The sequence below is a fragment of the Mobula birostris genome, chromosome 6 (genome assembly GCF_030028105.1).
Source record: "Mobula birostris isolate sMobBir1 chromosome 6, sMobBir1.hap1, whole genome shotgun sequence".
In the NCBI taxonomy this organism is placed as follows: domain Eukaryota; kingdom Metazoa; phylum Chordata; class Chondrichthyes; order Myliobatiformes; family Myliobatidae; genus Mobula; species Mobula birostris.
Genome location: NC_092375.1, coordinates 142,843,515 through 142,853,698, shown reverse-complemented (window position 1 = coordinate 142,853,698; position 10,184 = coordinate 142,843,515). Strand labels below are relative to the sequence as shown.

The 10,184-nt window shown below is 40.6% G+C and overlaps 1 protein-coding gene across 5 annotated transcripts in view; it reads left to right on the top strand.

Moving 5' to 3' along the window:
* The first annotated feature begins 258 nt into the window (after positions 1–258).
* iqca1 (IQ motif containing with AAA domain 1) overlaps positions 259–10,184 on the top strand; it is a 192,034-nt gene continuing 182,108 nt past the window's right edge. For all 5 annotated transcript variants that reach the window (XM_072259601.1, XM_072259600.1, XM_072259599.1 and 2 more), the window contains exon 1: positions 259–536. In XM_072259601.1, the coding sequence (XP_072115702.1) occupies positions 526–536 (11 nt within the window). In that variant the 5' untranslated portion in view covers positions 259–525. The remainder of the gene's footprint in view (positions 537–10,184) is intronic.

The window sequence follows — 10,184 nt, the reverse complement described above, 5'->3', positions numbered from 1 at the left end:
GGCAGCAAACTTCAAACGGGAGATTTAAAAAATAAATAAAACCTCCGTTGCCTTTTCCTTTGCAAACAAAACTCCCCCCCCCCACCCCGAGGGATCCCGAAATTTACTTAATTTTTTTCAAAATGAGTTTAAACTGCGAGGCCGGCTGGCAGTTACCAAGACGACATTCACGCCTTGAGAAATATACATGCGCCAACTGAGGAACAGCACCGCGCATGCGTTGGCATCTTGGTTGCCCTGGAGTTGGAAGTAAAGTGGTAGAGTTAAACTTTGAGTTACCAAGGGCATAGAGAATTCCCATTACAACGTGCGCATACACCCTTGTTTTACAGGGTGGTCACAGAAATTATCTAAGGAGCCTTGTGCAAGGATTTCAACTAAAAACCCGTTTCAAGGTCTTGTGCAAGTCAGAGTCTGGCATTGATTGGGTGGAGGAAGGTGGCAGCGAAACGAACAAGGCTGTAAAGGTGAGGTCCTGACCCGTTCCACAGAGAATTCAGACTCGACCCTGATCTGTCAGCAATCATGTCAAACAGGTAAGCAAGAAGACGCAACATTTACCTTCCTATTTTATGTATCCTGATTGAGAAATAAAAAAGAGTATTTCTATTGAATATACTGAATTGGTAAATTCTTTATAGATTGCTGAAAAAAATCACAGAATTTAGGATAAACACGAGTAAGCAAAGCTGTAGCACAAAAGCAAAATGCATTATTATGTTGTTATTTTAAGTTCCTCTTGCGCATGGAAACTCGGCAAAATAGAATCTTACAGCACAAAAAATAGGTCCTTTTGGCCCACCATCTATGCCAACTGTGATGTTTATCTTTGCTAATCCTATTTGCATGCATTAGCGTTGTATAACTGGATGTCTTTCCTGTTTATTACCCGTCCATGTGCCTTTTAAGTATTGTAATTGCTTATGTTTCAGCTGCCTGCTCTGGCAGTTCGTTCCATATAGCCATTATCCTCTGTGTGAAAAATGTACCCCTCTGATCTCCTTCATGTGCCTTTAGATCTACACTCTTCTGCCTGCGAGGATAAAAGACACAGTTTCGCAGTTTTGACTCAGTTGACCAACATTTGACAAATGTTAGGTGGTAGGCATTGTTTGCATGGACCTTAGCAAGGCTTTTAACAAATTGCTGTATGGTAGGCCAGTCTGGAAGTCAAGATTATGTGAGGTCCAGGATGTGCTACCCAACTGAATACAGTATTGGTTTAGTGGAATGAGTCAGAGGATGGGATTGGAGGGTTGTTTTGCAGATTGGAGGATTGTGATTGATTGTGTGTCTCAGGGATTGTTGTTAGAAAATTTACAGGTGACATTAAAATTGGTAGCGTAGGAGACACTGAAGAAGGTGATCTAAGATTATAAAGGGATCTGGATCAACTGAGAAAGTAAACTAAAGAATAGCAGATAGAATTTTACTTGGACAGATAGGAATTGTTGCACTTTGAGAAGTTAAACCAGGCAGGACTTGCACTGTAAATGGTAGGGCCCTGTGGTGTGTTGTAGAACAATGAGACCTCAGGGCACAGATACACAGTTCCTTACAAATGGTGATACAGATCGATAGGGTTGAGAAGAAAACATTTGGCACGTTTGCCTTCCTCAGTCAAGGCAATGAGTGGAGGAGTTAGGATGTCATGTTATAACGTACAAGATGTTGGCGAGATTACACTTGGAGTATTGTGTGCAGTTTTGTTTGCCTGGAAATAAGGAAGGACGTCATTAAGCTGGAAAAAGTGAATAAAATTTGATGTGAATGTTACCGGGACTGAACAGCTTGAGTTATAAGGAGAGGATAGACAAGCTAGGACATTTTTTTTTCCTCTGGAAGCTAGAAAGTTGAGGTTTATAAAATAATCAGGGTATAGACACAGTATGGTCACAGTTTTTTTCCCAGAAAAGGAGAGTGTAAATCTTGAGGACATAAGATTTAAAGAGAGAGGGGAAGATTTAAAATAGACGCGAGGGGCAACATTTTCACACAGACAGTGCATGATGTATGGAATAAGCTGCCAGAGGAAACTATAGGGATGGTAAATAATTACAATGTTTAAAAGACATTTGAACAGGTGGATGAATAGAAAATGCCTAGTAAGATATGGGCCAAATGCAGGTGAGTAGAATTATTTGGGCAGAAGGAACTGTTTCTGTGCTCTTTGACTTCAATGGTCAAATAAAACTTTCCATAGGGACTAGCTAAAGAAGAATGAGTTATTTAAGCAAGTTGATGCGTCACAGTATCCACAGCATTGTGCAGAGCATTAATCATAATCTTCAGAAAAAGACGTTTGGTGGTGGGGCGGAAGAAAATAGAAAAAAAAACGTAGTTCAGGCATGGAAAGGATGCGTATCAATCTTTTTGCTCCTTATTACTTCTCATAAATGTGCAGCAATATAACTAATTGGTGATCTACGATGCCTCCTCTTATCATGTAGCAACATGACATTGAGTTAAGCTGTGATCTTAATGCCTGGGCATTTATGCATAAACTGGAGAGTAAAACACTAGTTATTTAGCTGTAGAACGAGGGAAAGAAGTAAACAAATAGAATGAAATGGATACTACCTATTAAGCTTAAAATACTTTGAAATATGGCCTCATCATGTCACCAAAATGATCATAAGGTACCATCATCTGGATAAATGTGACGCCAGTTACACACTAAAGATTATTAGTCATAAGGCACAATAGCATGTACTGTGTGTAAAACATAGTTTGTGAATTCAAAACGTTGCTTTAATGTTGACACTGTATATGTTCATTTACTCATTTAGTAATTACTTGCGAAGTATTTGCTCTCAAAGCCAGTTTCAAAATATTAGTTAGTGTTACCATCTGTAGCCTATCAAATTTCTGGAGTGCTGGCTATCTCACTTCATGTTTCCGTAAATTATTGATGAATTCTGTGCAACAGAATGCATCTGTTTACTAGTGTTTACACAAGCTTACAGAATCCATGTAGTGGTCGCTAAGTAATGCATAATATGCCTGTAAAGCTGTCATTCTGATGATTCAAGATTGTTTAAGGCTTCAGTTATACCGGTGCCTAAGAAGAATATGGTAACCTGCCACAATGGCTATCATCCAGTAGCACTTACATCAACGGTGATGATGTGTTTTGAGAGGTTGGAGATGATGAAACATATCAACTGCCTGAGATGCGACCTGGATCCACTCCAATTTGCCTACTGTCTCGACATCCACAGTCGGTGCCATCTCATTGGCTCTTCTCTCAACCCTGGAACAACTGGACAGCAAAAATGCATATATCAGGATGCTCTTTATCAACTGCAACTCAGCTTTCAAAATACATTTATTGTCAAAGTATGTATACAGTACGACAGCCTTGAGAGTTGTCTTCTTGCAGACGGCCACAAAACAAAGAAAAACCACAGAACCCATTTAAAGAACCCATTTAAACAACAAGACCATCAGGCGTGCAGAGAAAGAACAAATCATGCAAACAGCAGCAAATGAACAAATTAACACACAAAACATTAAATATAAAGCAGTATAGTCCCCAAAAGTGAGTCCACAGCAAGAAGTCACTGAGGTGGATAAAGTCAGTTCTGTCAATACTATCAATGCTGTCATGCCTCAAAACAAATCAATAAGCCTCAGTACCCTCGATTTCCTCACTTGTAGACCCCAGTTAGTTCAGATTGGCAATAGCATCTCCTGCACGATCTCCATCAGCACCACAATGCTATGTGCTTCAACCCCTGCTGAACTCATTTTATACTCATAACTGTGTTGATAAGCACAGCTCTATTGCCATACTTAATGGGCCAAATGTAAGGTGATGATGAATCAGCATATAGGAGGCAAATTGAAAATCTGATTGATGTCATAACAATAAACTCTTACTCAATATCATCAAGACCAAGAAGCTAATTATTGACTTCAGGAGGAGGAAACCAGAGGTTCATGAGCCAGTCCTTCTCAGAGAATCAGAGATGGAGAGGGTCAGCAACTTTAAATTCCTCAGAGTTATCAATCCTGGGTCTAGCACATAAGTGTAATTATGAAGGAAGCATGGCAATGCCTTCACTACCTTAGGAGATTATGAAAATTCGGCATGACATCTATTATTTTGGCAAACGTCTATAAATGTGTGGTGGAGAGTATATTGACTAGTTACATCACAGCCTGGTATGGAAACACCATGCTCTTGAATGGAAAACCCTACAAAAAGTAGTGGATGCGCCACAGGCATCACAGGTAAAGCCCTCTCCTCCACTGAGCACATCTACACAGAGTGTTGACACAGGAAAGCTGCATCCATCATCAGTGACCCCCATCATCTAGGTCATGTTCTCTTCTCACTGATGCCATTAGGAAGAAGGTACAAGAGCTTTAGGACTCACACCACCAGATTCTGGAACAGTTAATACCCCTCAACCATTAAGTGTCTTGAACCAAAGCAGATAACTTCACTCCGTTTCACTTGTCCCATCATGAGATGTTCTCACAACCTATGGACTCACTTTCAAGGACTGTTCATCTCATGTTCTCAATACTTATCTCTTATTTATTATTATTATTTCTTTTCGTATTTGCAGTGTGTTGTCTTTGGCATACTAGTTGTATGTCCATCAATGCAATTTTTCATTGATTCTATTATTGTTATCATTCTATTATAGATTTATTGAGTATGCCTGCAAGGAAATGAATCTCAGGGCTGTATATGGTGACATATATATATACTTTGATAATAAATTTACTTCGAACTTTAAACGTCATTTCCTGTACATAACTAAGGAGAATAAAAACAACGGAAACAATTAAGAAAGCAATAATAATACTATAAATACAGAATAAATATAAGCACATAAGATGACTTGTATACTTCACATATATTGATTGTATGTCCTTAAAGTGAAGCTAGACTGTACATAAGGTGTCTGATGGGAAATAGTTACATAGCTGTGGAGTTAGTGGGTGGAAGTGTTGATCAGTTGGGGAAAGTAACTGCTTTTGAGTCTGGTGCTCCTGGCTTGGATGCTACATAGCCTCCTCCCTGATTAGAGTGGGACAAGCAGTTCATGAGCAGGGTGTGTGGAATCCTTCACGATCGTTCTGGCACTTCTCCAGCAACTTTCTGTATATATGTCCCTGAGGGCAGGTAGGCTGGTGCTAGTGATGCTTTGGGCAGTTTAGACTACCTGTTGTAGAGCCGCCTTAGCCACCACAGTGCAGTTTCTCTGCCAAGCAATGATGCATCTTGTTAGGATGCTCTCTACTGTGCATCTGTAGAATGACATGAATATGGACGTGCAGTGACCAGCTCCCTTCAGCCTCCTTAGAAAGTAGAGGTATTGGTGAGCTTTCTTGACTGTGTAGGATGTGTTCTGGGACCATGATGGGTTGCGTGTGATGTGCATTCCTAGGATTTTAAAAATGCTGTGTTTTCACTGCTGTGCTGCTGATGTAAAGGAAAGTGTGAGTGTTGTGAGTTCTCCTGAAGTCGAAAACCATGTCCTTTATCTTCCTAACATTAAGGAAGAAGTTATTTGCATGACACCAAGCTTTGAGCTTTTGCATCTCCTCTTTTTATGCTGTCTCATCATTGTTGCCAATGAGCCCCATCACTGTTGTGTACTTGGTGAACTTGACAACGTGATTGGCCATGCAGTCATGTGTGGGCAGAACATACAGCAATGGGCTGAGCACACATCCCTAGGGGACACCCATAGTGGAAGGGGATGACTGGTCGTGCATCCCGACTATCTGAGGTCTGTTTGTTAGGAAGTTGAACACCTGGGTGCACCGTAGTGTATGTAGACTGAGGATTAGGAGTTTGTTCACCAGTGTCTGTGGAACAATAGTGCTGAATGCCAAAATGAAATCCAGAAACAGTGTTCTGACTTAAGTGTACTTGTTTTCTAGGTTTCAGGGTCAGGTGAATGACAGATGCTGTGGCACAGAGTAGTTTCTGTCAGTAAGCATATTGGTGAGTGTCCGATGTGGCAGAAATGGAGTTTTTGATATATGTCATTATCAGCATTTAAAGCATATTGCGGTGATTGGTGTCAGTTCCACTGGGCGGTGGTCATTTAGTTTTGAAGGTGTAGAGTTCTTTGTTACAGAGATGATAGTGGCAGATGCAAATATTATCTTAACACGTGCTTTATAGATGTATAGCCCTTGTTCAGTATTTTGTTGCCACTGTGATCTGAATGCTCAGATTTTTTACATAGAAATCCACAACAAAATGATTGTTGTTAATTTTGTTTGTAAAGATGAATGAAATACCGAGCACAAATCTTGTGCATCTTTACTAAGTATTGGCTTTATAAACTTTAGCCTTGTCACCTTATGGAAGTAGATTTATTCTACAAAATTTGTAGAACAGTACAGCACGTAAACAGGCCATTTGGCCCATCTAGTACATACCAAACTATTATTCTGCCAGGTCCCATCAATTTGCACCTGGACCCAAGCCTTCCATACCCCTCCCATCCATGTACTTTACCAAACTTCTCTAAAATGTTGAAATCAAACCCGCATCCATCACTTCCACTGGCAGCCTGTCCCCCTCATGCTCCCCTCAAACATTTCACCTTTCTATCTTAACTCATGGCCTCTAGTTCTAGTCTCACCTGACCTCTGTGGAAAAAGCCTATTTGCATTTACTCTGTCTATACCCCTCATAATTTTGTATGTGTCTCTTCTCTCCTACTTCAAATCTTCTTCATTCTCCACCAGTTCAGGGAATAAAGTCTCAGTCTACATAACCTTTTCCTATAACCCGGGTCCTCAAGTACCAGCAACATACTTGTAAATTTTCTCTGTACTCTTTCAATCTTATTGATATATTTCCTTAGGTGATCAGAATTGCACATGATACTCCAAATTCGCCCTCACCAATGTCTTATACAAATTCAACATAGCATCCCAACATCTGTGCTCGGTAGTTTGTTTTATGAAGGCCAATATGCATAAAGCTCTCCCTACAACTCTCTACCCATAACACCACTTTCAGGGATTTGTAGATCTGTATTCGTAGATCCCTTGGCTCTACCGTACACCTCAGTTCCTACCTTCCACTGTGTAGGTCTCTCCTCCCAAAGTGGAATACCTCATACTTGTGTGCATTGTATTCTATCTGTCATTTTTCATCTCATTTTTTCAGCTGCCTGATCCTGACTCCTATGACACACCACTCATTACATTTAACCAACTAAAAAATACGTGTATTTCAGTGCTGTCTGTTTCTGTTTAGGCCCCCAAACTTCTATCCGTGCCAATTTGCTATCTTTGAATATTGTCATCAAACGCCTTGTGGAAATGGTTTTTCTTTATCCATAACACCCGTTATTTCTTCAGAGAACTCACATAAATTAGTCAACCTATTTTAACTGCCTGTTTCCACGTTCCCTGTTACAAAACTTTTATTGGTAGTTTCTAATACTTTTACAAAGAAAGGTAATGGCCTGTTTTATCTACTAACTGCTTACCTTCTCATTTGAGTAAAGGGTTTATTATTTCTCCATCTGCTGGAAGTTCTCTGAAACCCGAGCATTTTAGAAAAATAAAACAGTCGTGTCATCTGTCCACTTCATGTAAGAGCTTAGGAGCTCAGGGCGGAGGAGATATAAACTGCAACTTTAAAAATTCCTTGGTGATTGTATTTTTCCTGCGTTCCTCCAATTTCTGATTTATTGTTATTTTAGGGAATCTACTTCTTTAATGTACTTGTATAGTATTGTAATCTATTGTCTGTAACAGGGTTTCTCAAATGTGTTTCCGCGAGAGGTTGCTAGCGGGTTCCACGGGAGACTGTGATTTTAAAAAATAAACAACCTTTTTTGAACTTTTTGTGATGCTAGTGCTCGCAGTGGTGAGCAGTGACCGAGCAGCTCTGTTAGCAATCTCTTTAGAGGTCTCTCAGCCCAGTATGACAGTGTGCAGCAGTACTGTGTTTATTTGGTTGAGTCCATTGTCAGTTTTTGATGTGAGATAGGGGAGGCCGTTGACAATTGGTGAACGCTGTATTGCACAGAGGGGAAGTGTGTTGATGAGAAGTGTGAAGTGTTTTCCAAGCACTGAATGGACTTGCCCAACTTGGGCTGTGACATCAGCCTCTCCCTCCCGAATAACCTCTTCCCCCTTTTCCCGCCCAACATCACCCTGTGCACCTCCCAATATCCCCTTATGCACCTCCCAATTTCCCCTGTTATTAACAGTTGTGTTTTGCAGGCATGTCTGGTGGTCCAATGTGGAGATTTTTGAAGAGGAGGTGTGAGATGGAAGAGGAAGATTCTAGCTATAGGTCTATGGACAATTCTGATAAGAATAATGGTACAGAATTGCAATCTTCTGAGTCATTTCACTGCACCATTGCAATAATGGACACAAAAAAGTCCATCTTTACAATGATAGCTACTTATCAATGGGTTTTACATGGACTGGTGATCCAAGTTGTCCTATTCCATTGTGCCTAGTTTGTGGCAAACAACTTACAAATGCAGCAATGGCTCCAGCAAAATCGAAAAGCTTCCTAACTATAAATCATAACCATATGACACACAAAAGCATCTGTTTTGGAGTAACTGGGTTGGCATCTGTACTGATAGTGCCCCATCAATGGTTGATCCCATGAGAGGTTTCATTTCTCTTGTTTAAAAAAAAAGAACATTCTGATGTTATCATAACACACTTTCTTCACAGAGAGATGTTGATGTCAAAAACTTTTGGAGATGAAATGAGAAAGGTTCTGGATGACACTACAAAAATGGTTAACTTTATTATACAAAGACCAGTTCACTTAAAAATGTTTAAAAAGCTATGTGAAAACCTGGACTAAGAGCACACCAATCTCCTGCTGCGTACAGAAATCTGGTGGCTTAGCAGATGAAGAGTTCTTGACAGGTTGTTTGAGCTGAAAGGTGAACTGCAGGAGTACTTTCAAGAAGATAGGCTAGATTTTGCTGAGTGCTTTGAAGATGAAGGATGGCTGCAGAAACTCACCTACTGAGCAGACATTTTTCACCATATGAACCAGTTGAACAAGTCTTTGCAAGGCCCTGGAGAAAATGTTTTGACTTCAAGTGACAAGATTCTTGGATTTAAAAGGAAACTGAGTCTTCAAAAAAATCATGTTGCTAAAGGAAATCTTGAAATGCCTCCTGTGCTGCTTGGGCTTGAGAGTAAGGAAGGATATCAGAAAGTCTTGAGTCTTATTGAAAAGCGCCTGGAAGAACTACAGAACAAAATTGAACAGTACTTTTCCTCCTGTTCAATACAAGTGTAGGACTGGGTGAGGGACCTGTTGTAATGTGAGCATTATTAAAAGTAAGTTAATACTAATTAGGATTATGGGGGTTTTTACTTCCGTTTCTTTTACTTACGGTGGGCTCTGTATATTGTGTGCCTGCCATGCCGTACGGGTTGTGAAATTCTCTGTATATATATAATGGTTTTGAAGTTCGAGATAAAGTTGTTTCTTGAGCATGAAGTTGTCGAGCGTGCCTTTTTCAAAGTAGAAGTTACTACATATTTTTGGCGACGAGATGAACTGGTTTTGTGAATATATCGGCACGTTTTTCGAACGGGAGCTTCGCGTTTCAGATGGCTACGTTTGGAACTATCGATGAATTTCTGGAAGGGAATGAGGACTGACCAGAATATGAGGAAAAGTTGGGACACTTTTTCTGTGCTAATGGAATTACGGAGGAGGCTAAGAAGCGCTCTATTCTCCTGAGTGTGTGTGGGGCAAAGACTTACAAGCTAATAATGACCAATGCAGTAGCCCCTGAATCAATCTCAAACTTAATGTCCTTTCCCCTGATAGTGACTGTGGCATGACATGGTTCAGTCACACTGCAGAAACCGGGGAACATTCCATATGATGAACTGGTCAAGCTCGTGGGGAACCAGTACAATCCAAAACCTTCTGTGATAGTCCAACGGTGTAAGTTTCGCAGCCGTTTCAGGAAGCCAGGTCAGTCTGTGGCCAGTTTCATGGCCGAGCTTCGGCAACTGTCGGAGCATTGTGATTTTGGAGCGGTATTGGAAGACGTGCTCCGTGATCGATTGGTATGCGACATTAATAATGACGACATACAACGCTGCCTGTTAGGGGAAACCCCACCACTGACTTTCAAGAAAGCCTTAGAGATTGCCCAAGGCATGGAGATGGCTGCTAATAATGTCAAGGATATCCA